Source organism: Vanellus vanellus, assembly GCF_965231255.1.
Source record: "Vanellus vanellus genome assembly, chromosome: 3".
Classification (NCBI taxonomy): Eukaryota; Metazoa; Chordata; class Aves; order Charadriiformes; family Charadriidae; genus Vanellus; species Vanellus vanellus.
Window position 1 is genome coordinate 5,410,494 of NC_138907.1, and position 27,577 is coordinate 5,438,070.

The following is a 27,577-nucleotide window of genomic DNA, read 5'->3' on the forward strand; positions in this document are numbered from 1 at the left end:
GTGTACCTATTGTTTTCAAATTATAGAAGAGAGTACAAAAGGATTGATGTCACAACAGTCATAATGTTAAAGCAGGGCTGCAAATGAAGAATCTGCCACTTCAATTCAAACCAAAAGACTGTGACAATTAGTTTTGACTATTCTTTTCATTTATTAAATAACTTTAAAAAAAGAAATCATGAAAATAAACTTCAAGGAACTAAACTGACATCTCTGTTTAGTTTGATTTTGTAAGAATTATTAGGTTTGTTTATTAGGTTTACGTGTGTCTCAGCATATTTAACATACTTACTATTTAAGATTCCTCTGGGCAAATTTCAACTAAAACATCCAAGTATAATAAAGATAAACATGTAAAACAAGCATTCTTTGTTTACCTGCTCATCTGAAATATTCTGGAATGCCTGCAACATATTAGGGCACGTTGGCAGAAGCATTAACAGTTCCCAGACACGTCTGGATAAGTTTTCTGCATGGAGATGGAGTTCTTCACACCTTGCACTCTGAGAAACCATAGAACACCCTTTCTTATTATGAACTACATCGTGAAAATAAGATTTCAAAGTCCAAAAATGTATTTATTCTTAATTAAGAAGCCATCTGTTTCCTATATAATGTAAATCCACAAACAGAACACAATAGTTGAAGTCTCACTGAACCTGCAAGAAACTAAGTTCCATTATCTTTACAGCATTATCACATGTTTTGAAATATTTGAGTGTTAATAAAACTCAAAAATAAACTACTGGTTTGCATGTATTAGTAGTTATTTAATTTCCCACAAGCTAATGATGGCATACAAGACATAAAACCTGAGGTTTTGCAATAAAACCTTTATAGACCTTTCTTCAAGCCAATTCCCAATATTAGTCACCACATCTATTTAAATGATCAATATTCTTTCCCAAGAATTACTCTTTTTTATAGCTTCTACAATATTTAGAACATTTAAAACATATCGGAACAACGTTGTTATGAAAATCAGAAAAATCATGATAATGATTATACCATACATGAAATGTGAATATACAGACAATAAACGTATCTGCTAACTGGATAAGAGTACACAAGAAGTAGGCTAGATAGGAAAAACAGATCCAAGTAAGTAAGACTTAAATGTAATTATTCCAATAAAATTACTCTAAATTACCTCACTATCTTCCATAGCCACTTCTCCAGAAGGAGGCTTAAAAGAGGCAAGCATCTCTAACAAATCAAAAAGGGTGGTAAGATGAGGTTCTTGAAGGAGTAAAAGCATTGGAATGTTGTCCTTCTGAGGAGGAGGTAGGCAAGATGCTGGAAGCTGAACACCTTCACCTTTACGTTCTCTCCTTGGTGCGCCCAGGGATACAAACACCATCTAGAAACAGAGAGAAAAAATGCGGAGGAGAGAAACAATTTTAAAAATTCATATGCTAAAAGCATGGAATGTTTTCAACAGGATCAGAATTAAGAACTTACAGACACATCAATACCTTTGTAAAATCTTTACTGAGCAGCACTTTGAGCAACTGCCATAATTAAATCTTGGTTTGGCTTTCACTTAAGGCAGCCATGGTGTAGTTGCATACACTGTTTGCTGTTGTTACAGTAGGCGGTCCTGTTTCTTTGTCTGTCATCCCTTATTTTGCCATTCAGGCTGGGGAGACTCTAGTACTGGTCTGACTTTCTCAGTACATTAATGAAATGGCACAAAAACTAATCCAGAGGAAAAATGAGATAAATTGGCTCAAAGGACCAGAATAATGCTGGTGAGGGCGTAGCAACACAAATAGCAGTGCCCTTGGAAAAGCAGACATTTGTTATACTGGCGTAACCACCTTGTGGAAAGCCATTCTCAGATGAACTGTTCCTGCTGACTAGTTATCACCTCCATATATGATCCCACCCAGCCATTCAAACATTGTCACACTCCAAGTTCTGCAAACGTAAGAATTCATCTGACTGCACCACAGTTCAATTCTGTAAAGTGATCTGTGTTAACAAGAAAAAATTATTTTAAAATCTGGGCTTGCTTTTGAATTAACCCAATTCATTTGGCAAAAGAAACTAACGGACAAGTGAAGACATAGTCCAACAGACCACCCTATTTCGAACTGCAAGAGTCAAGACAGACCAACTGCTACAACTGTTAAGAGCCAGCAATGGCACACATAAGCGTATCAGCCAGCGATAATCTTTCTAAAAGTATGTTAGCAGACCCCTGAAGGTGTGTGGTGGAACTTTTGTTTTCCTTTAGATAGAAAGAACATATGTTATAATCTGCTGGTAAGTTTTGTTACAGTCCCACCTCCCTAAAGGAGTCACGATGTCATTCATCCTTATAAAAATCAAGTTAGGCTTTTCCATACTATTGACTTCAGCAAACTTATGAGTAGACCACTCTAACAGGAACTCTGAATTAAAATAAAATAAAAATACAAATAAGCATTAAAAAACGCTTCAGATTTAACCCATGAAAGGAAAGAGCTAGTCACTGCTACTATGGAAATAATGAGAGTCCAACAATTCAGACAAAATGTGGATACTTGATTTTGTCTGCATTGAACTCTAGTTTTCCTTGATGAATGAAAAAAATCGAAATTTTTCTTTCACACCTTGAATTTTCACATCCGCTAACATAACTAGAATTACGTTTTTAAAATTAATTATTTTAAAGAGTGACAACAGCAGCAAGGACTGTTAGTATTAGTCTGAGCTCACAGGAGACACACGTTGGATAGTGTGAAACAACTAGTTTCAGAAAGCTGCAGGATGCTCCCGAAGAAAAATATACCTTCCACCACCACTACATATATCAGCTGCACAAGACAAAAGGAACATATCAAGCAATCTTTTTCAGTGACTGCTATCTATATGCTGGTAATACCTGCATATCCTTAAAACCCAATTCATGAAGCGTCTTTTCATCATAATCAGTTGTCAGTTCATGCCCAGATGAAATCATTCTCACAGGTCCCATGAGGCCACCTAGGATAAAAACATTATTTCAATAAATTTCTGCAATCATAGCTTCATTTTCTAATGAAAATGCTAAGACTTATTTTTAATAGCGCACCCTTCAGCAGCAATTAACATCAAGCAAAAATTTAATGCAATTTCCTTATGAAAAGTGGTTATTACAATAAGCTAGATTTCCCAGCACGTATTTAGGAATACCCTTTTCAATAACAGTTCACCCAGTAGTGAAAAGTGTCCGCAATCCAAATTAAAACATGCCTTCCATATTTTGTTGTAAATTATGCAATTCCAGAGAAGGATAATGGAAAACTGTTGTGATCATCAACAAAATCCCTTTGTATCACACACCTGTGAAAAAGTCAGCTAAGGCGAAGAAGCAAGAATTATCTTACTTAAATGTAAGTCGGAACTGAAGATGTCATATACTTCAGAAAGGGAAAACCGAGCACACCCTTCCAAGAGTTCTCAACATTGAACAAGAAATCTGAACTAAAAGATTAACAATTTCATTTCATTTGGCACAGACAATCAGGCAGTAACTAAGAATTACAACGCACGATGACTTTATACCTCCGAGTACTCATATAGTTCTAACCACCAATTCTGGTGCAGAGTCATGGACTGAAGTTTGCTATGCTTTTCAGCCACTGTTCTTACAGGTACGCCTTTTCCAACACGAGGCCCTGGTCCTCCACACCAGTGAAGAGCAGCCTTACACTGCCACTATACTTCAACATTAGGATTCCAATGAAACTTCTTTAAAAATCTTATTTTTTCAAAAATCTTGCAGAAATCTTAGGGAGTACTCACGTTCTGTAATCTGAAAATGCTTCAGAACAGTGTATTACGTAGCTAAGGAACATAGTATTCAAAGACATGAGAGAAAAAAAAAAGCCTATGTATTTGCAGCAAAATTAAACTTCATTCTTTCACTGTCATAAATACATAAACGGTGTAGCACGTGCACAGCCAGCCTGCTTCTTCTGGTAATTACTGAAAGCCCATCACCTGCAGTCTGCAGCCACAGTTGCTGCTGATGTGTGTAGACAATAAATCCAGGTGATGCTTCACAAAACCAGCTGAAATCATAGAATCATAGAATGGTTTAGGTTGGAAAAGACCTTGAAGATCATCAAGTTACAACTCCCCTGCCATAGATAGGGACACCTCCCACCAGACCAGGTTGCCCAAGGCCACGTCCAGCCTGGCCTTGAACACCTCCAGGGATGGGGCCTCAACGGCCTCTCTGGGCAACCTGTGCCAGTGCCTTACCACCCTCAAAGTGAAAAACTTCTTCCTAAAGTTTAATCTGAACCTGCCCTCTTCCAGTTTAAAGCCATTCCCCCTCGTCCTATCGCTACATGCCCGAGTAAAAAGTCCTTCCCCAGCTCTCCTGTAGGCCCCCTTTAAGTACTGGAAGGCCGCAATAAGATCTCCCCGGAGCCTTCTCTTCTCCAGGCTGAACAGCCCCAACTCTTTCAGCCTCTCCTCATAGGAGAGGTGCTCCAGCCCTTGGATCATCCTTGTGGTTCTCCTCTGGACACACTCCACTAGGTCCATGTCCTTCTTATGTTGGGGACCCCAGAGCTGGATGCAGTACTCATATGCTGATATTTCCAAACCAGAGCAACCAGTGAGATGTACACACAGTAACTTCGATGGGACTGCCAGATAAATAAAAGCATCAGGCAAATATGTATGTTCCTCAAATCCTGCCCAAACAAAATTTCTGGGATGGTCTTGGGAAAAACTGGAGACACAGCAGCCCTCCAAAGACATCTGTCAGTTAACAATAAAACCGTGAAGGTTTTATGTGAAATTGGGAATAATCTCATGTATCTACAACTGATCCCATCCTCCTCAGCTGCCTGCTTTGAAACTTACCAGTGCAGTCAGACAAAAATCATTTCAAACGGATAACGCCAGCCCCGGCTGGCAACTAAAACCGCACAGTCGCTTGCTCACCTCCCCACTCTTCCACCCACAAGAAGGGTGGGAACAAGAGGGAAAAAGAGGAGGGGAAAGGGAATAAAAAAATACCCCCTGGGTTGAGATAAAGACAATCTAAAAGAAACAATAACAGAGAAGGAAAAATAGCAATAATAAAAATGACACTGGTCACTCACACCGCCCAGTGAATTGGGACTGTCCCAAGCAATGATCACTGATTCCCGCCCCCCGGATAACCCCCATTTATATACTGAGCATGACAGCTATCGTATGGAATATTTAACTGGCCATTTCATCATTCTGTCTATGCTTCTAAGGGAAGCTGAAAAAAAGTGCTTGAATAGTGTAAACATCACTTGGCAACAACTAAAAACAATAGGTAGTATTGACATTCCTTTCACAGCATTCACTAAACAGGAAATTAACTCCTTCCCAGCTGAAACCAGGACAGCAGGCCAACACATCATCCACAAAAAAAAAAAAAAAAAAAAATAGAGAAATCTACCTTCAGCAAACTAGTAACAGATTTCCAAAGAAAGAATACAGAAAAAAACCCTGAGTGAGAAGCAAATGCAATCTCACATTTCTCTGAGCACTGAAGATTTCAAATGAGCAAGAGATGTTACAATAGATATTGGGACCTCAAAAGAAAAATGTGGTAGTTGTCTGGTAAATGTAAAATAATACCAATAAAGTTTATTGTAGCGAAGGAGGGTCAAAAGGAACTTTTAATAAATGTGAATGCATCTACTACTTACAGCTACATTCCCAAAGTTTTGGCTTATTAGATATTCCCTTGACAGAAGCATGATGGCAAAAACTTCAGAAATTTACCTGTAACTAATAAATGCTTTAAGGTTCTTTTATTCCATCTCAGAACCTGCAGCTTCACTTTCAACATTAATAGTTACCTCACTTCTGTAACAATCTGTTTAACATTAATTTTCAGTGTCTTCATCTTCTCAAACTAAATTTCCTTTTAAGACACCAGGTGTTAGATGTAACTGGTATCACTTCAGGCATACCATTTGTTCATGAATCCCAAGAGCAGTAAAATGAAAGTAACGCTTTGCACAAAGATGCTGGAAATGAAATTGCTATCCACACAGCGGCGAAAAGGCAAGCCAACAGGAGCGCTAAAGGAGGCCAACAGCGTAATAAAGTGCCAGTCACAGTCATCAACAGATAAAACAAAAAGAAGCAAAAAAGAGAAGTGCAAGTCTAGAATTCCAAGAGCCAAAAGATGATACAAACATTCTGTTATCTCTGTTTTGTGAATCTGAAATCCCACCTGAGCAAACAACTAAAAACCAGTTAAGGACAACAAGATTTAGCTCTGTAAGGAAAAGGCAAGAAAGAAACTTGTACTCTGACATCATGAGTAAAGAGAATTTATTTTTTACTGGAATTTGATAAATTCTGTTCAGATTTCTCCCTCAGTTGATAAAATAATAGCCATTTTAGGTTCTTAACCAGGAATTGTTTTTTAACTAATACAGGTATATTAGAATGGACACAGTAAAAGGTCACTGGGACAGAGGTGTGCACTATGTACCTTACAGTGCGTCTCCTGTAATGCAGAATGATTTTTTTTTTAAAGTGTAAACAGTCAACATTGAACCACAATTCAGAGATCTTTGTAACAAAATGTTATTAGAAAGTCCTTTAAAAAAAAATAATCTACAGAACAGTCCCCAAATAGGGTATGAACGAGTAAAACTACAGGTTTTAACTGCAAGTCCCAGTTTCAGTCCTATCTTCAGAAATTTAGCAGTTGAAAAGCAAAAATAACGTGACTAGATTATTCCAAACACATGGTGACATACACAGAACAATGCAAAGACACTTCTTCAGGAGTTTGGTCAATACGAGGTTTAGCCACTTAGAGGATTTTATGCATCTATCAAGCCAATGCAGGTATCAATTACACAACAAAGCACTTCGAGGCTTAATACAGGTCTTAAAACTAGCAAAGGACCCTGGGTTTATGAATCAACAGATACAAATTTTATGGTTCTCCAGTTTCCCACAGTTATGGAATGTTAATAATTAGTGTAATAAACACAGAAAAAATAAAACAACATCCACAAAAGGTGTATAAAATTACAGATATCAGCACAGACATTCTACAAAACAAAAGAAGTTGTACATATGTAACATGACTGAACTGCAGCTGCTGTAAGATTGCAATTCTGAATTTTCTGAATCACGTGTTTATAAAATCCTAGCTGAAACAAAAATAAAAATTTCTGCTACATGGTTATACTTGGTGAAAACAAGAGAGTTTCTTCAATAAAACAGCTTCTGATGAGTGGCTGGAAAAGGATTTCACAAAGAAGGTAATTAAGATGTCTAAAATTCAGTCTGCTTTACTGACAGTGTCTCTCTAACACATTTTTTAAAAAGTTTTAAACCATGAAAAGAAAGTCAGATTCATGTTTAGACATATACTAATGGTGAGTGGTATTGGAAAAAGATGTTCATGGACGGAATTTGTTCAGATAATATAGATTACATGCTAACTCTTGCTCATAATGAGAAAGAAGGAAAACAAGAAAACATTGAGGAGAACATAATTCAGAGAACAGTAACATTTTGAACAGCAACAATCGATAAGAATGCTATCATATATAGCATCAGTAGGACTTAGAAAATGCCCTCCTCCTAAAGTATAAAGCAGAAATTTTCATTCACTCCAAAACACATAAAGAAAGGGAACAACAACATGATGCATATTCATCACCCTGTAAGCAAGGAATGACCATCTCAGGAGCAAGGTGACATTCCAAATTAAGAGCATTAAAAGAGGATGAATGATCATTTTTGCTACAGGATGATCATAAATTAAAAAGCAGTTGCAGGAGTAAGGAAAATCTTACACCTGACTGGAATACGTAGGGTATAAATTATGAATTTCAATTATGACTTCAAATTCTGAATCAACGGTAGAGCCAGAAACGTACAAATATCACAAAACATAGAACTAGGTTCTATGTATCAGAGTCTCGAAATTACAGAAAACAACATAATTAATTAAAACAACATCGAGAAGAAAAATAATGTGGGGGAAAGTCTATTAGGACTTGGAGTTTGGCTACATCTAAAAACCTTTGGCAGATCTACATTTTCTTTGCTATTTCAAAGACATGGTAATGCTTAAGAAACAATGCTATTAATTAAAAGTGAGGGCGATGCTAACTGTAACTACAGCTAGAAGAAAATAAATCATAATGTTTGCTTATTCAGGATATCCGAGGAAGAAAAAAAACATAATCATCTAAGCTCTAAATGGATGAACCCTTGTAAGGGCAAAAAATAGAGGTATGAGTACTATGACTTACCAGGGAAATCCCCTTTGCGGCTGCTTTGGCCAAACTCCTGAAGCTGAGCTTGTTGATTTATCTGCTCCTTCTGCAAATTTTCATACCAATGGGTAACTTCTGCGCGTAGATCGGCCACCTGATCACTCGGATACATTTCTATAGTCATCTGAAATAAAACACGTATTTTATTTTTCAAAGTGCACAGGGGACTTACTGAAATTCAACAACGTGTAGGATGTACTTGTGAAAGGGCTTTTTAACTACCTTGTCAGGAAGTCCAGCTGGCTGACACACAATTCTTAGCGGTAGTGACTGTTTGTCACTCAGGGCTTTCAAGTGACTGCTGATACCAGTGCCTTCAATCTGCCACTGTCTCAGATGATATGCAAACCTTAAGAAGAAGGTAAAAACATTGAAAAAGTATTTTCAACAAAATCTATTTAACACAAATGTTTTATAAACAATGAGATGAAAGACAAACTTGCACGTTCGTTCACCGTTTTTTCAAAATAAAGAGGAAGTTATTGATATTCTCCCTATTTTCCAAACAAAACTAATACAACTACAAAACTAATACAACTTTGCAAAAGTTTCTTTGGTGAGGGATGGGGAAACATGAACCACATCCATATTTCTTTATACAAGGAGAAAAGCCAGCTCTTGTAACTGTTTAAACCTTATATATTACCTTTCAAAATTATCCACTACTGTCCTTACTTTACACAAAAAAACCCAAAGAAATTATTACTTAAATTAAGAGTAGCTCGTAACTCATTCATGATTACGATAAGAAGAATGGAAATGAATTCCATATCCAAATATATCACTGGAACTATTTACCTTCTCCTAAAAGCCTCCAGGTGTGTCTTCAGCATTAAGAGTCCTCTTTCAATAATGGTCAGACTTGAATGAGAGTCTTGCTCAAGGTTACTAGAAGCTATCATCAGACTCTCCATACACTTGCTAATAAATTCCTGTTCTTTTTCAAGACCAGTTTTACCTGTAACACCAGTTAAAGTAAAAATCATATAAGCACAACTTTGAGACTATGCATCTTAATACTAAAAATAAAAAAAGAGAATAGCACTAGATATTCTTTACAATATTTTAACCAAAACCAAAAATGAATATTCATACCATTGATATAATAAGAGTTGATATACTGGATAGCGGCTCGACTGACGTCACCAGACTGTGCTCTTAAAGCAATACCCCAGAATTGGTCCATGCCACACAACTGTTTTGACAAAAGGAAAACAAAAAACACAAACAAAAAATTGCCTTATTATTTTATTGGGAGTGATGCTTTTCTGACCTGGGTATTTTATTTGCCTCTTGATGAAATTACTAAAAATATGCCTGCTTTTCCTCTGCTTGGGCTCTCATCACTGCACACATCAATTACTATAAAATCCTAACTTTCCCAGAAATATCTTCATACTTCAAAGCATAAGGAGAACTGGTTAAAATTCAAGAGAGTGAATTTTCATTTTGGACAAACAGGAATACTTTTAAATGAAGCCGTAAAACAACAACTCTTATTGGTATTCATTGCAAAAACAGAATTTAATTAAAAATTGCCTCAAATCAATTCACAGAAAAATATCCTAGGTCCCATTTTATTTCTAAGATAGTTTCTCCGTAGAAAAAACTACGGAAGAAAAACTTCTAAAGCACATCAGACACAACAGAGACACATCTGACAACAGATTTCTAGTCAGAATTAAATATGCCTAATAAAATGTTATCTGAATCTTACTTAGAAAAGTAAATGTTACAAACCCATTCTTTAAACACAACAGTGAATACAGTTCAGTTATGCTAAGAATATGATAAACTGCACAAAGATAACGGTAAAAGGTAACGGGTGTAATTTTCTTTGTGGTTTCCTATCTCTACCTGTAGAGACAAAAGCCACACATGCTCAAAGTGAGGGAAGGTCAGGATCATTGGCCTCTTTTTATTTCCATTTCAGTCTCACATTTGGAACTTTTGAGTCCTGAGCTTCTAGGGCTCTCCTCCAGGCAGGAGTCTGTACAGACCCCACCACTATGGGCTGCGGCATTACTATATCAAACCAGTAAACAATATGCAAGCCAGTAAGTTCTCAAGAGCTACGCTGTTGCAGATAAGTAATTAAACTTTCCCCTTCCCTCAGAAAGAAGAAAAAGATGAGCACAGAATCTCAGCTTACCTCTGAGTTTGAGCCACCATCATATGCACTAGTAGCCAATCGAGCCAAATTACATAAATGCTGGAAGAGGTTTAGGCCAGTCATACTAATAGTTTCAGGTTTTAGTTGTGGCATCTAAATAAAATAAATACACTTTAGAATGGAAAAAAATTCCGGGAGGGAACAGACAGCAATTACAGGGTATTTATTGCATTAGCACAGAAAAATGTCATTGTTACTACCAATCATATTTGAATTTAGTAGATGAATTAAAATATATCCGTGCAAAAGATCACACTCTGAATTTTATATACAATACAAAAAATCAACTATAATTGGCTTAAACAAACCTCTCTACCACTGATTTGGTCTGTAACAGTGCAGGGGGAACAAAAATTACTGGAACATTAGCTGCTTAACTTATCAACAGCAGGACAACTTGTTAGCATACATCATGTGGCCATTCAAAAGCTCACACGCTTACAAAGCTAGACAAAAACTGTGTAGCCTTGAAAAAGAACTAGACTACATTAATTACTGCACAATCTATCAATTCTGTAATGTCATCTGTCGAAATGGATGGGACCCCTTGCAAAAAGCTCTACTGCTGCATGTTTGAATTTTCAGTGGATGTATGGATGAAATTTATATGCCCCTCCCAAAAAGAAGAAAAGTCATTTTTTAAGTCAGGTAGCTAGCTATTATAAAGGAAAGTATACTTTTGGGAGGCTTTTATTTTTCAAATTGAAATGAAATGCTACACAGCTTCAGACACAACACACAGGCTATTTGCAAAGAAACACTCAAGTAAATACTAGTGCAAAAAGAATTCACGCTAATCCCTTCCCCTCTTCACTCCAAGCAGAGAAAAATCATTGCATGACAAGTGGGGCCCTCCCAGACTACTGAAGGCATACACTTCATAGAAACGATTTTAAATACGTTAAATAGTGCTGATATGGAAAGAAACGCTTTTATTAGAATTAATAAGCTTGCAATTAACTCTTTACATACCTTTTCCAAAAAAAGATGTTTGTACGTCTCCATACCCATAGCATGCTGATCTTTACTTCGTACTTGATTTAAAAACCAGTGTAGTGCATCATCGTAACATTCAGAATCTTCTACTAAGCAGTGCCACAGTATGTCCACTTGTTCTAAACTCAACCCTAGAATTTGGGAAGTACTTTTAACTACTCCTTTATAATATCAAATATATAGCAATATGCTAAAAAAACGAAGAATACATGCAGAAAAATCAAAATAGTTTTTGTCATACTTTTCCCTTTTAGCCCTGGCAATCAGCTAGTTTTTGGTCATTAGCACTGTCAGTTGTCACTAAACCAATGAGTAGCATGGGCCGATGTGAGATCTCGTACCAAACAGCAGGTTGTTTCTCAGTTCATAAGTAATTACTGGGCACAACCTAGAGTCCACCTTTGAGCTGGGTTTTGAGACTGTGGCTGAAAACAGTGTCTCTCCAACTATTGCGCTGTTACTCCTTTCAAGAAAACTATAGGTTTATTTTCTTAGTTGGCATATAAACATCTGCGATCCAAACATATTTCTTATAAAAGAATTGTGGCTATCCTATCAACAATAGCGAGTACAGTGTCATAAGTTTTTTTTTCTCTTGGCTACGGATATTCTCATTCCTTCCTGTACTCTACTCCATGACCAGAACGACAAGCCACGCACTGTACGCCAACTTTGACTACCTATAATGAGACTACCCAAGTGACTCCTCAGTCGTTTTAACAAATGACCTCAATACACAGTCAACTGAAAGTCTGTATAGAGCTGATGCTGAGACAACACTGAAGGCTATTAGTTTACAAGGGCTTAAGAAGAGAGCAGCCAAAACAATTTATGGAAGGGAAAGACACCAAGGGTTACTAAAACCACAGAAAATTGCGTTTAACTTCAAATTCCATCAGCCACATCAAAAGATTTCTATTTTTAACCTTTTAGAGTGAAAAGATTTCAGCCTCTGTACAGATCAACCATCATACAGAATACCACTTTTGCAAAAGACCCTACAGGGAACGTAAACCAATTTCTGACAGTATTAAAATAGAAAGAAGTATTCCTGTTTGGTATCACAACTTATTTACAGTGCACTCCAGTAAAAGATCTCTGGACACATTATGGACATGAACCAAAACCCACAAAACCAGAATATATTATCTTCATTTCAGTAATTACTACAATCCTATCTAGAGAAACTGAAGCACAGAGAATGTAACAATTTGCTCTCGCAGAACTGCAATAGAATCTAAACTCCTATGTTGGTTCTGTACTTTTGTCAAAAAATCTTCCTTCTTTTAAAACAGTATCAGAGATTATTTAAAACTGCATCCGTTTAAAATATATTTATTTAAGCTGACATTGATAATTAAGAACTACATGAGCCTTACGATGAGGTGCTTCTCTGATAAGGTAACCTCAAGGACTTACGGAAATGATCTGGTGATCCTAGAGTTGAAAATACACAAGTCAGGAATTGAAGACGAACCTGAACTTCTGCACTGTGGCTGTATCTAAAATTTAAATTTGCATAAAAACATAAGTTTATTTGTTTATTGTCATAACTTTTTTCCCCACTCACATATGTGCCTTTTAATAAAGAATTATTTTCTTACAAGTTTATTTCTGAACTTCTATTTCAGTATATAGTTTATAGTCCAGTGGTACACATTACAGAACCACACCAAACAAGTGGAATGACACACTAGTCATTACTAGGTAGGGTACTTTTTTGTTGTTTGGGGGGGGGATGTAAGTGGGGTTTTTTGACATATAGTCCAATTCAAGTGCACCATTTTGTCATTACCACCTTGCAAGATCTGACCTTAACTTTTTTCCCTAACTTGTAAAATGCTGATATTTCTAGTCTGAATTTCTGATTCCAGCTGATGCGTACTTTCAATAAAAATATTTTCAAAACTTACATGAAAACATTAACTTTATTTCTATTTATAATGTAGAAGCTTAACAGTCAAAGGAGCAGAACAACGTATCATTTTGCCTGAATTTGAAGCATGTCATCCCACTTTCAGACAGCTTTTGAAGTAATTTCTCACAAGATCAATATCCAATATAAAGATGTATGATGAAGTAAAAATTTGACCCATAAATAGCAATGTTTTTCAATTGTGGATGCCCGCATTTACATACTGACTTTGACATCTCTCAAAACCTGAATAGTCTATTCCTCTGGGATCGGGAAGCTAGAAACTGTATTACTTGTGTATATACACCTAATTTTAATCATACAGATTGGAAAGTGTGGATAAATGTGCTCAACAGAAATAAACTACTGCAAAGGTTAATGACAACAGATTTTAAAATTAGACTATTTGAAGTTTTATGACATTAAATCACTTTAAACTGATTTGAATATATAAAATCACCTTGTTTTATTTGTAAACAAATATTCAACATAATGTCTGACAAAAATGACAGGAGAGGAGTTGCATGGGTCTTTCTGAGGAAAAGGAAGCTATTTAAAATTTTATCGTTTTTACAGACCTTTGTCTCCCTAAGCATGTAAAGTCCCTATAGAAAGTATTTACTTAGAAAAACACATCAGAAGCACCAGAAGCAAAGCAGAAAAGAAACATTTAAAAACATAAAATATCACTCAAAGTCAGTTGTGTACTTACAATGCATGTTTATGGCGTCCTTCCCTGACTGCCTGAATGTAGTGTACCAAATTATCAAAGAAAAGTTTCATCATATTAAGTTCCTTTTCGGCCCACCTGTGTCAATTTAAAGGGCAAAAAGTATTACGGTTTGCTTAAAAAGATCAGAAAAGCTACAGAAATTAGACACCTACCATAGGAAAATTGAGTACGCATAAAACCAAAGTAAACATTCAATTTTCCATCTACCATGAATTCAGAAGTACTTTCCAGTACTCTCTTCTTCCTTGTCATCCATAAGGCTCCACAATGTTGTTATTTTCAGGCATAGGACTGACAGAACCTTTTGAGAACCTTTTCCTAAAGGCCCTAATTAAGAAAAAGTCTAAGCCAAAACTCAGAACTGGGCATATATTTAGATGTCACATCAAAAAGGCAAAGAAAAATTGCTGATAATCACTGTAATCTTTCCCAGAAGTTCCAGTAGTCAGTTCTCTATAGTTAGATCAGCTAGTTATACAGTTCGTTATAGTACAGAATGCTATACTATATAACTTCACATTTCAAAGGTTTTCTTACAAACCGAATTTTTTTTTACTGAGAAGCATTTGATATACAATCAGAACAGAACGACGTAACATGAAGTTATTGCAACCATTTACAATACACTATTACTGGAGGTCTAGTACTCTCTACAAGTCCTTTGGGACTTAAAGGGAGGGTGTTAAAAAAAAAAAAAAAAAAGGTAAATCAGTCTTCACCTCAGTTATGACAGTAGTGTGTATTACAAAGAAATCTAGGCCTGAGTGATTAACACGCTCATACAACTAGGCCAGACAACAGACAGGTGATAACCCGACCAAGAAGACCGAGTGGATGAAGCCCTCTATAGACAGATAGGGGAGGCATCACGTTCACAGACCCTGGTCCTCATGGGTGACTTCAAGCACCCCGACATCCGTTGGAATGGTAACACAGCCAGGCATAGGCAATCCAGGCGGTTCTTGGATTGCATTGAGGACAACTTCCTTCTCCAAGTGGTTGAGGAGCCAACAAGGAGGGCTGGTAGACAGTGTCAAACTCAAGGGTAGCCTGGGCTATAGTGACCATGAAATGGTCGAGTTTGAGATCCTTGAGGCAGTGAGGAAGGTGCGCAGCAGGCTGACCACCCTGGAATTTGGGAGAGCTGACTTTAGCCTCTTGAACAACGTGCTTGGTATGGTGCCATGGGATGAAGTGCTGGAGGGAAGAGGGGCCCAGGAAAGTTGGTTAATATTCAAGGACCACCTCCTCCAAGCTCAGGAGCGATGCATCCCTACAAAGAAGAAGGCAGGCAGAAAAGCCAGAAGGCCTGCATGGATGAACAAGGAGCTCCTGGACATGACCAAAAGGAAAAAGGAGGCCTATAGGGAGTGGAAACAGGGGCGGGTAGCCTGGGAGGTATACAGAGGAATCGTTCGAGCAGCCAGGGATCGGGTTAGACAAGCTAAAGCCCAGACAGAACTAAATCTGGCCAGGGACATCAAGACAAACAAAAAATCCTTCTTTAAGTATGTCAGTGAGAAAAGAAAGACTAGGGAAAATGTGGGCCCTCTCCGGAAGGGAATGCAAGAACTGGTTACCTAGGACAGAGACAGAGCTGAGGTACTCAATGACTTTTTTGCCTCAGTCTTCACTGGGAAGGACTGCAGCCACACTGCCCATGACACAGAATGCAAAGGTGAGGATTAGGAAAATGGAGAACCACCCACTGTAGGTGAAGATCAAGTGCAAGACCACCTGAGGAACCTGAAGGCGCACAAGTCCATGGGACCTGATGAGATACATCCGCGGGTCCTGAGGGAACTGGCAGATGAAGTCGCCAAGCCACTAGCCATCATATTTGAGAAGTCGTGGCGGTCTGGCGAGGTTCCTGCTGACTGGAAAAGGGGAAACATAACCCATATTTTCAAAAAGGGAAATAAGGAAGACCCAGGGAACTACAGGCCAGTCAGTCTCACCTCTGTGCCTGGCAAGATCATGGGGCAGATCCTCCTGGACACTCTGCTGAGGCACACAGAAAACAAGGAGGTGATTGGAGACAGTCAGCACGGCTTCCCAAGGGCAAGTCATGCCTGACAAATTTGGTGGCCTTCTACGAAGGGGTTACAGGAGCAGTGGACAAGGGAAGACCAACTGATGTCATCTACCTGGATTTGTGCAAAGCGTTTGACACCATCTCACACGATATCCTGGTCTCTAAATTGAAGAGACATGGATTCGACAAATGGACCACTCAGTGGATAAAGAACTGGCTGGACGGTTGCACTCAAAGAGTTGCAGTCAACGGCTCGATGTCCAAGTGGAGACAAGTGACGAGTGGCGTTCCTCAGGGGTCAGTACTGGGACCTGTACTGTTTAACATCTTTGTTGGCGACATGGACAGTGGGGTCAAATGTACCCTCAGCAAGTTTGCCAATTACACCAAGCTGTTTGGCAAGGTAGACACGCTGGAGGGGAGGGATGCCATCCAGAGGGACCTGGACAGGCTGCAGAGGTGGGCCCAAGCCAACCTCATGCAGTTCAACAAGGCCAAGAGCAAGGGCTTACATCTGGGTCGGGGCAATTCCCCAGGCACAAAAACAAGCTCAGCGGGGAATGGCTGGAGAGCAGCCCTGAGGAGAAGGACCTGGGGGTGCTGATTGATGAGAAGCTCAACATGAGCCAGCAATGTGCGACAGCAGCCCAGAAGGCCAACTGTATCCTGGGCTGCGTCAAAATAAGTCTGGCCAGCAGGTTAAAGAAGGTGATTCTGCCCCTCTACTCCACTCTCATGAGACCCCACCTGGAGTACTGCATCCAGCTCTGGGGTCCCCAACATAAGAAGGACATGGACCTAGTGGAGTGTGTCCAGAGGAGAACCACAAGGATGATCCAAGGGCTGGAGCACCTCTCCTATGAGGAGAGGCTGAAAGAGTTGGGGCTGTTCAGCCTGGAGAAGAGAAGGCTCCAGGGAGATCTTATTGCGGCCTTCCAGTACTTAAAGGGGGCCTACAGGAGAGCTGGGGAAGGACTTTTTACTCGGGCATGTAGCGATAGGACAAGGGGGAATGGCTTTAAACTGGAAGAGGGCAGGTTCAGATTAAACTTTAGGAAGAAGTTTTTCACTTTGAGGGTGGTAAGGCACTGGCACAGGTTGCCCAGAGAGGCTGTTGGGGCCCCATCCCTGGAGGTGTTCAAGGCCAGGCTGGACGTGGCCTTGGGCAACCTGGTCTAGTGGGAGGTGTCCCTATCTATGGCAGGGGGGTTGTAACTCGATGATCTTCAAGGTCTTTTCCAACTATAAACCACTCTATGATTCTATGATTCTATAACCTTAGGTCATTATTAACTTGGACCACACTATAGGAGCGAGTCTTGCAGCAGTCCCCTAAAATGTCATCACTTCTCTTGGTTTAGTCTGTTTGGGAACAGGGGGCTACTTACATTGTTATCCAGTGTGTATCATAACTGCTCCCAAATTGTTGAAACGTACCAAATAGCTTTGGAAGAAGACGAAGTGAAACTACTACTGATCTAAAGGAGAAAGAGAGAAATGATGACAATATATGATTGCTACAAAATTAAAACAGGCAATTTTAAAACTACTTTGAGAAGCTCAGGTTCAGTGAGCAAACAGGTTAACTGAAAGCACTGGAAATATCTGTGTGAAGTTTACCATCATGTCAGCCAATTACTATTCCGAATCTGAACTACACATACTTCAAATTCTTTACATGTAATACCTTGGACACACAGCTGTTGGACAAGTATAAAAATAAAACAATATACATTTTTCTTACTAAAATTGTTTAAATTTCAAACGAGAACCTCTTATTTTTGAGTTTCATAATACTTAGCTTTTGAAATTTCTGCAAAATGAGTATCTTTTTTCTACAAACAGATGACAGCAGAAATAAATCTGCCTCAAACACAAAAGAGAAGTAGGTGCGTATTACAAAACAACTATGTAGGAAAACTCAAGGAGTGCATAAACTGCATATAACAACTTTCGTATCAGTGATAAGTATCTTCACATTTCTTTTATTAATTAGTATCTCAGTATACTTGTAACTCATCTCACAAATACAGTTCTTGGCAAAAAGGTAACGTAACACCGCCAGTTATGTCCAGCAGTTGACTGGTTGCATCAACAAATTAAATTCTGCTTTTGTCAGTCTTCAAACTGTAGCATCTCACAGCTTTGGCTGGTATTAAAGCAAGTTATCTGAGGTCAAGGTATTACTTCTACCTCCAGCTGCTTCTTCACAGAAGTTAGACCCCCCAGCAGACTTGGTGGAAAAGAACACATCTGTTCCTCAGTCAGTTGCATATAAAATCTTAATACTCAGTTCAAAATGCTTATACTAAGGCACCTGACCTTGCACTCAACTGACTAAGATGTGGACCCGATTTTACCAACTGGTAGGAAGGCAGTAACCTCTGGCAGAAGAGAAAACGGACAAACGCAACAAGATGAGAAATTCAGAATACTGATAGAGTCGAAAAATGGAACATCAGATAAATCCATAACACCTTGAAAACTACTTTTATACTTTTGCTTTTGTCTGGTTTAACTTGTGCTCCTGTAAAGTTAAATAATTGTTATAGTCAACTCGGATTTCCTATATGTTGCAAAAATAGATAAATGTAAAAACAAATAATTTATGATTTAAGTTACCTGTTGTTTGCTAAATTTTCTAAGCAGCCTTCAATAAATCTCATTCGAATTTGTCTGTCAGTGAACCAGCACACTAAAGAACAGAGCAGCTTCTCTGCTTCATTTATTAACCCTTCAGAGAGATGAATCTACAGCAAGTAGAAAGAAAGGTCACTGAATAGTATATATTTACTTTCTTTTAAAAAATATTATTTTCTGTTATTCAACTTACTGCATCTTCATCCTGGACCAGATCCCACAAAAGGGTATTTCCTTTCTTACAAACATTATCCAAATTAATGTCCGTCACCGCATTGCTATTATATTGATGTTTATGAACTGCTGGTCCTGAACAAAATATAAAGACCATTATAAATAATAATAAATATTTGAATAAATAGAAGGAACTATCTAATCTGAACATTATTCTCTACGTGCATGAACAACAACATGCTTTATTTGTAAACCTGGCTATTTTAAAGTGCATACCCCAAGAGTGTAATTGCAGCCTTTTTCCACATATGGGTTCTTAAAAGAAGACAAAACATTATGACCATACAAGAAGTCCACAGGACAGTTAAGCCAATATTTACACTGGTTTTGGCTAATGGCAAGGTGCAATACAAACAGCACTTAAGAATTGCAGATCCAGGTGCCATTCCTTTTTATTTTACTTAGATTTAATTCACAGTATAATTAAAATATTTCTTAAGTCTTTCTGTAATATTGTGGTCCAAAGGGTGGTATCTTGATAACTACCATGGTACCATGGTTGGAAAGCAAGAAAGAAGCACATTTCAATAAATTCCTCTCATACCGCACGATCTCCTATACCTAACTAAAAAAAAGAAAAAACAAACACCATTTTTCCATTTTTTAGACACAATAGAGTATCAAAGTGCATGATTTTAGAAACTCATCATGTTTTCATAAACACTGATAGACATTTTTCTTCTTCTGTGTGGTCACAGCTGGTGCCATTCATTTATCTACTATTTGATACTACTTTCATGTAACAGCAAAGTCAAGTAGAAAATTTAGATTGTGTGCAGAACACTGTAATTATTTGCACATGCAAAACTAGGGGTGTAAAAAATAATCTGCACTGAAGGCCCCATGCTCAAACAATAATTTGGATCTTCAGTAAGATGTGTAATATCTATGGAAAATATTGAAAAAATATGCTGATTTACAGCATGTTTTAACTACAAAGTTTAGTAGTTTATTCAACTCTGTAGTGTACAAAATAAATCCTTCCCAATTTTCCATGTCAGGCTGTTACATTCAGTTATAATTCAGTTCCACACAACAAGAAATGTTAAGCCTAAAGAAAAAAAAAAGAGACTTCTTATTCAACTGCGTTTCATGAAAAGATATGTACTGGTTTCACTGTCTGCTGGAAGATAGCAAACTTGGTTCTGTCAGAACAGTGAAGAAAAAAGTCAAACCTTCACTAACCATGCCCTCCATTATATTTGAAAGAAGGATAAAGCAGAAAATAAAACTGCCACAATAGCATATGGAAAGATTATATAATTCTTGAGAAGTGTTTTAGTAGCATCTTAAATTGCACCCTGAAGTAAACTAGAAGATTTGGCAGTGTAAGATGAAATAGCATAAAATGCCCTTTAAGGCAAGCTCACTAAGATATCAAGTTATATTTTAACTAATTTTTCCAAAATTATCCTCTGTACAGCCCATTACGGTTAATTCATTTAAGATGACAAACGTACAGAATCACAATAAGATCCACCCACCAGAAGAAAAATTGGATAAGGTTTCAGAGAGGAAAAAAAAAATTATCTTGCACTTCGGTACCGCATTTCTCTTTACTGTAATAACTGACTAGAAAAAAATCCACATTTGCTGGGCTCTTTAGTGCCTTTATTTGTATTAACTTGCATTGAAAGCTCCAGTAGAAATGGGGGGAAAAAATTTTTTAAAAGGTAAACACAGATACATCTAATGTGATACAAAAATTAATCTCTAGGAAAAACACTAAAATCTCAGTAGTCACCATGATTTCTTGGGGCAATTACACATGTATGGTTAAAATAATTTGATTATTTTAATTACTGGAGACTAATTCAAAATGACACCGAATTGAATACAACGTTTTTCTCTTTTTCTGTTTTCTTTTTACCGCTCTTACCTTGACTAAGATGTTCATGATAGATGGAGGCAAGGTTAGGAAGGTGCTGCTGAAGATGAGATGTTAGCTCAGCATGTGAATTAATTTGTACAAGCTCTTCTTCACAGCCAGACTCTTCCCCATCAAAATCAGCCATATTTTTCTCTGATTTTGCACTGACTTGGGAACTACTGCAACTGACATCATCTGCACTTAACATATCATCAACCATATGCCTGTAAAAGAAGAATATTAGAATGGACAATATCAAAGAGAACATTGTTTATAGCAGACTAGAAGTGCATATACATCTCCCTAAAGCTAAAGTCAGGATGAATCATCTGTCTGAACAGCAGACCTTCATATGAATTTGAAAAAAGAATTAGAGATAAATTGAAGGTCTCACTATCATGATGATTGTGTTGACTTCTTTAATGTTAAGTAAATACACCATTTTCCAAAACAATTTTAACATTTTGTTATTCAATACAAAAACTTTACAGAAAGCTTTAATCGGATGGTAACAAAACAGATTACTGTGTAACTATCTGCAATAACTATCTTCTCTGTTAGACAAATTATCCTGAACTATAGCAATATGTCCATACAAATTTCTGCCCAAACCAAGTATTTTGCTACCGCTTTTACTTCTGTTATAGAAGGAATCAGAAGAAATGTCAAGCTACCTACCCGTCATGGTGATGGTGGTGGTGGTGGTGGTGGTGGTGATGCTGTGGCCCAATGAACTGCCTACAGTTAAATAATTCATTTCCAATAGTTTCCCCAAGGAAGTCCCCTGTGTGAGTTATACAAGAATCTTGAGACCCTTGTGAAATGTGAGCAGTGCTCATTTCCCCTGTCATATCATGCTCTGCATCCTCAGCATGAGAACAAGCATCTAGCATTCTAATTCGATTATCCACCGGTGTCACAGAGTCAGTGTTAAAAACATGGTCCTTTCCTGCCCCATTATTTGCACCACTCCTCTCCGACGCCCCTTGTGAATCTCCCAGACAAATGCCTGTTTGTGATTCCAGTTTTCTGCTTCGTAGATCTGTGCTCCTGCTGCTTTTCTGAGGATTATGACTCCTATCTTCTTCCTCTTCATCATCCTCCTCTTTGAGAGCTTCAATATCTGCAATGTCTTCAGACTGCACCTCGCTGCCAGGGCTTCCAGCAGACTGGCTTGCGTGACTGGAGTTGGCCTCATTACTGGATCCATCACTGTGGCCACTGCTACTACCAGGACCACTACTGCCATCCTCACCACTGTTGGCTGTCTCATCAGAGCTTCCTTGCATGGATTCCTGAAATTATTGTTATTTTTTTTAAGGTTGATGGAAAAATAAAACCACCACTGCAAATACATAATCAACACTGTCATCATACAAACGCCATTCTTCATGTATGAGGAAACATGTCAAATCTACAAGTTTTCATTCATTCTTTCTCAATATGGTTCCCAATGACAAAACGCTCTGAGCAAGATTCAGATTCAGTAATTTAATTTTTCCATTACCTTACTTATAACAAGGTACATGTGCAGGCTTTGCACATACACAGAGTGACAGTGTGACACATAAACAATATGCCATGCATTCCCTTACTAAGAGATTAATCTTACTGAAATACAATTTAAATGCAGAAATCCATTTGTTTGAGGTGTTTTCTTGGAGGACACTTGTTCATAGGCAAGGTACAATATATTCTATGTAAACTGCACAGAACATACGCAAAGATTCTAGCTATCCACTATCCTGCTGCAGGGAAGCATACATGCTATACACCTGTTCAGGTTCTGAAGCGAGTACAGAAAAAATATTTCAATAGCTAATAATAGGCAGCTCAGTAACAAAATTCACAGATCAAGATTTTCACTCTTACCTCTGTGTCTGAAAGTCGCTGCTGTACATGTTTTGTTCTGTTAATAAGCTGTTCCTCCATTTCAATATCACTGCCTCCACTCTGATGGGTGTCACTGTTGTCACTACTTTGAGGACTTGCTGCTGGTGACCCTAGTTCAAAACCACATTTCCCAGTTACTTTGTGATATCTATCAGTTGGAATGTAACAGCATTACATAAATCTGCCTCAAATGTTGAACTCAACAGCATTCTTCCTGCAAACAGTTGAACAAGGACATAACTCAAACAATTCATGTACCTAAACACTTAAAATTCTTTTTAGAACACTGAGCATTTTATGACAAAATTCTCATGTCTCTTCTTGCCAGTATATAGCACAGAAATATGAATTTCCTAGATTCTACATGAAATATAACTTTCATTTGACTTCTCGTAAAAAAACCCGTAATTTAAACTTTTACTAGTTCTTCTGTTCAAATTCGACAGCTGTAGAAAACCACTGTAGTATCAAACATATCAGATTGTGGTGTACTTCTAAATCTATACTTACAAGGTGAAGGGGCTGCTCTTCTGAGCTCCTCTTCTTCTGAAGGAAAAAAGCAGGATGGAAAAATAAGTGACTAAAAATCTTTTTGTCAGCATATAGTTGTCCATGATTTATAAAAATCAGCAGTAGGAAAAGAAATGGAAACTACAGTAAAATGGCTTGGCACCACCTTTACTAACGACTGTGGGGAAATACACAGTCAAGCAAAAAAAACCCCAGAAATAGCATGTGATATCAAAAACTAGGTAAAAATCAGAAAAACTTTTGTAAGATTTCATGTAGCTAAGTCGGTTACAGATGTTTAGCAGAAAAAAAATTAGTTAACTGATGAGTTATGGACCATCCTCTGAATTAAAAAAAAGGAAAAAAAAAAAAAAAGAAAATACATACTACTTTAGATATACAAACGGAATTGATCTGAAATAGAAAGCTTTCCAAATGCGCTCACAAAGTTTTAACGCTTTCGTCTTTATCCTCAACTTCTGCTTGAAAAATACGCCAACGTGACACTTTTTAAAAATAGTTCGAGTAGAAAGTTCTATACATCCTTTTTGTCCAAAGTCAACATGGAGACTATGAAAATTAAAAAATTAGCTACCAGATCTACTGGAAAAACACATACCTTTTTTGTTTCCCATGGGTAGATTGGTACTCAGTAAAGATGCAAAAGAGCTTTGTTTTGACAGCTGAGCCTTAGCTGCTAGTGCGTTATTCCACAGTGCTTTTATAAGCATCGATGCCAGATACAAGGTCTATAAACAAAACAAGATAACAGTGCCATTAAGAAGCAGTAGGTTTTGTATGCAAAGATCCACTGTTAATCTTTTGGTATGCCAATACTACAGTTCACCAAAATGAACTAATCAAAATAAATGAATGCACAAAATAATGTACGAAACACTAACTTCAGACGTGAAGTTAAAATCTGCAGTGGTTCTGCAGTCTTCAAAAATCTCTGAAAAAGATTATAATTCAAAAGCCAGAAAAGGCCTACTGGAAGACACATGACTTTACTCTTATATTCTCCTCTCTTACACATTAGTGAATACCTCTTTTACATGTATTCCTTTAGAAGACAAATCCATAATGCTTGTTTAATACATAACATAATTTATTTTCTCATGACAGTGATGTTGTTCACCTTGTCTTTACCTGTTCAGTGTGAGCACTTGGATGAAGAGTTGAGACTAGATTAAGAAGATGTCTAAGTGGGACAGGGTCCAAGTTTTTGATCAAAGAAGGAAACAAGTCATGTATGTAACGACTGCAATGCTTTAGCTACAAAGTACAAACAAACAGAGAAGATAAGAGGAACAGCAAAATTACCTTTTTTAAAAAATTCCAAGATTCATAAAATTGCAGCAATTAAACAACATCTTTGCACAAATTCTCAGGAAACACTTGTTCAGTAATTCCAAACTACATCAGACTTGCAATTTTGATTAAACTTAATCTTTATATTGTAAAGCATGTAAAGTTTAGCGAAGTCAAATGTTACAACATCTTCCTTAGTTCTAGTTGCAAGAGATTTGGTGAAAAGAAGAACTGGAAGTTTATTTTGCATTTTAACTTAAATATAACTACTGAAATATTAGTGTATGTGCTAAATCCCAAGGAAAATAATATTTGCAATTATTACCTTATCAGCAGTGGTAAATACAAATAAAGACACTACAGACTAATGCGAGACTGAGAGAACAGACTGTGTGAGGTTTATTTATAATTCTTTTGTCTTTACAGTAATGGATGTCAAAAAATATGACACTGTATTTAGCTAGCTACTCTATCTACACATTAAAGTGACAATGCTCCTAGATGTTTCCTCTTCGGTTAAATGCTGCTTTTCATAGTCACTCAAAGGGTTTCATTATGTTTGTAAGGATGTTGATATTAAAAAATTAAAACAGTGGTTACAGGAAGCATCTCGAAAAAACATTCTTAATGTTGGTTACCACATATGCACCTCAGAGGGTTTTTTTTTCATTCTTTATTCATTTTATTTTGCCTTCCTGTCAGCATTTTATGGGGTACAGGACATCTTTCACAGGATTCAAACTGGAATGAAATTATGTGGGTTCTATACAAGGATGCATTTAAATATCTTCAGATGTCTGCTTCAACTCGGAGATGATAAATTTTTGTCAAAAAGTTAGTTTAAAAAGTGGAAAATACATTCTTATAATCTAAAGGTGTCTGTCTTTTAAACAACGTTAGAGGTTTAAACCCTTTATAGGAAGTAATCGGGACATACTTAATTCTAATATAGACATATATATTTTGAAAATGTCAATATGTCAAAATGAACACGTGAACTGTAAAAGAATTATCATAGGAAATTTTTATATTAAGTTCTTAAAGTAGTATAAAAGATAGAAAAATGCAGGGGTCTAACACTAGTGTGAATTATTGTAAGTGCAAAAACATGAAGGAAGGTAAAATATACCTTTAAAAAATGTAAGTGAAATAAGTAATTATTAATTACTCTGTTACAGAAAATTGTTTGAGCCTATTAGAGCAAGTGCTGTTATAATGAGCATTTATTAACATAACAGATGCGTGCTATAATGACAATGGACAGCAGAGGTTTAGGAATGTGTATACAGTAGTATTTGATTGAAACAAATTACAGAGAAATATTGAATACATAAAAAACCCCTTCCAATTCTAACATGTATAAAAGTATGTTCCCTATACCTGTTCAAAAGGACCGATTTTATTTCTCTGACCTTCATTTTGAGTGCATTTTTCAGAAAAATTGACACTGAAACCTTGAGGTTTTTCCAGGTTTGTTGGGGAAGGGTGGGTGGGTTGGCTTTTGGGGAGGGGAGTTTGGGTTGGGTTTTTTTTGTCTACTGTATTCAAATCCCCTAAATAAAAAAAATCACAACCTAAAATAAAAACCATAGCAACCCATTAAAAGTAGCATACAAATGTATCTTTCTGAAAGAAAAAAGCCTATCAGGGTTTCCAGGTTCACCAAGCAAAAACCAAAATCTCAGTGCCTTCTACAGATTTTAACATCAGCACTGTAGCACAGTTGTAAACTCACTGCCGCAATTTTCACCTGATTGTTCCCACTAGGAGTAAAAGAAATGGAAGCTACAATACATAGGAGCAAAGCAATTTAGCACAATAGTAAAAATATTACATCTATCCTACACTGTTCATCCCCACTCTTAGTGAAAACACTATGTCTTTGCTATACAACTTCATTTTTCTCTTGTATGAAAGTAGCCTGGGTGAATTCTTGCACCTGAAGAAAAAACAGTAATTGCAGCAGTTACCTAACTTAAAATTTTGGTCAGCAAAACACTCAGACAAGAAAAAGTAAGAAACTCAGCTTTATGAATATAAAAAAAAAAAAATCAACTTGCCATTTTCTGGTTTTTTTTTATCACTCCTGCAATTATAAAGATTTTATACATACCTGTGCTGCAGCCCAAATACAGTCTATATGTTGAGTACTCAGTCTCCCTTCAGCTGCAAGAAAATTCAGAATCACTTGGCACTGTTTGATGATCTGCGAAGTGAGAACATATTGAAGAAAGATTTACTAGAACAAGAAGTTATTCCTCCATGTTTATGCTAAAAATAATAATAGTTTTATACAAACCTCAATATGTAAATTTGGTCCAAAAATGTGCTCAACTACATTGTTGCTGATAAGCCAGTCTGCAAGCTCTTTTGCAATTGACCTAGAGATGAAAAAAGAGCAGGAACACATGTAAAATTATCTGCCTATAATATATACACTGTGCTCTTCCGCAGCACAGCATGTCTTTCAAATTAGTATCTGTAATTGTAGTAAGTATACAAAAACTTTTCTGAACACAAAGCATACTCAACATTCATTCATTCAGGTAGGAAATAAATTATATCCATATTTTTTCTTTAGCTGGAAGACTAATGGCAAATACCAGTATTTCCCACTCTCCCCTGGATCATTAGCAAACACGTAAACAACAATTCTACCAATTTTATTAAGTTAATAGAGCTCAACAGACCACCTGCAGACCACTTTCAAAGACCTCACAGGTAAGACACTGATAAAACGCTGCTACTTAACCCGAGTTTATAATGAAATTCCAGGACTATTGAGTTCACAAATGTATCTAAAGGTGGGAGTAATAGAAATTATTTTTTAAAGAAAACCACTTAAACATTTTCAGAGTCTCTTGCATAAATAGCAATTCATATATCTTTAAAAACCTATGTATGGTATGGTCATACTTACACAGGTGTAGCATACAAATACTTCAAAATTCTCATTTTGTTTCATCTATAACAATAACGAACTTTACCCAC

The 27,577-nt window shown here is 37.1% G+C and overlaps 1 protein-coding gene across 1 annotated transcript in view; it reads right to left on the reverse strand.

Annotated features, from left to right (window-relative positions):
* Positions 1-27,577, reverse strand: part of USP34 (ubiquitin specific peptidase 34) — a 142,378-nt gene that overhangs the window by 59,605 nt on the left and 55,196 nt on the right. The window contains exons 9-30 of the mRNA XM_082481199.1: positions 26,886-26,967; positions 26,700-26,792; positions 24,425-24,550; positions 23,895-24,024; positions 23,276-23,311; positions 22,745-22,875; positions 21,551-22,167; positions 20,882-21,096; positions 18,962-19,077; positions 18,751-18,878; positions 17,517-17,606; positions 14,073-14,168; positions 12,865-12,947; positions 11,422-11,576; positions 10,429-10,542; positions 9,372-9,471; positions 9,075-9,234; positions 8,499-8,625; positions 8,253-8,400; positions 2,870-2,970; positions 1,151-1,360; positions 378-503 (exon numbers count right to left, since the gene is read on the reverse strand). Of these exons, the coding sequence (XP_082337325.1) occupies positions 378-503; positions 1,151-1,360; positions 2,870-2,970; positions 8,253-8,400; positions 8,499-8,625; positions 9,075-9,234; positions 9,372-9,471; positions 10,429-10,542; positions 11,422-11,576; positions 12,865-12,947; positions 14,073-14,168; positions 17,517-17,606; positions 18,751-18,878; positions 18,962-19,077; positions 20,882-21,096; positions 21,551-22,167; positions 22,745-22,875; positions 23,276-23,311; positions 23,895-24,024; positions 24,425-24,550; positions 26,700-26,792; positions 26,886-26,967 (3,184 nt within the window). The remainder of the gene's footprint in view (positions 1-377; positions 504-1,150; positions 1,361-2,869; positions 2,971-8,252; positions 8,401-8,498; positions 8,626-9,074; positions 9,235-9,371; positions 9,472-10,428; positions 10,543-11,421; positions 11,577-12,864; positions 12,948-14,072; positions 14,169-17,516; positions 17,607-18,750; positions 18,879-18,961; positions 19,078-20,881; positions 21,097-21,550; positions 22,168-22,744; positions 22,876-23,275; positions 23,312-23,894; positions 24,025-24,424; positions 24,551-26,699; positions 26,793-26,885; positions 26,968-27,577) is intronic.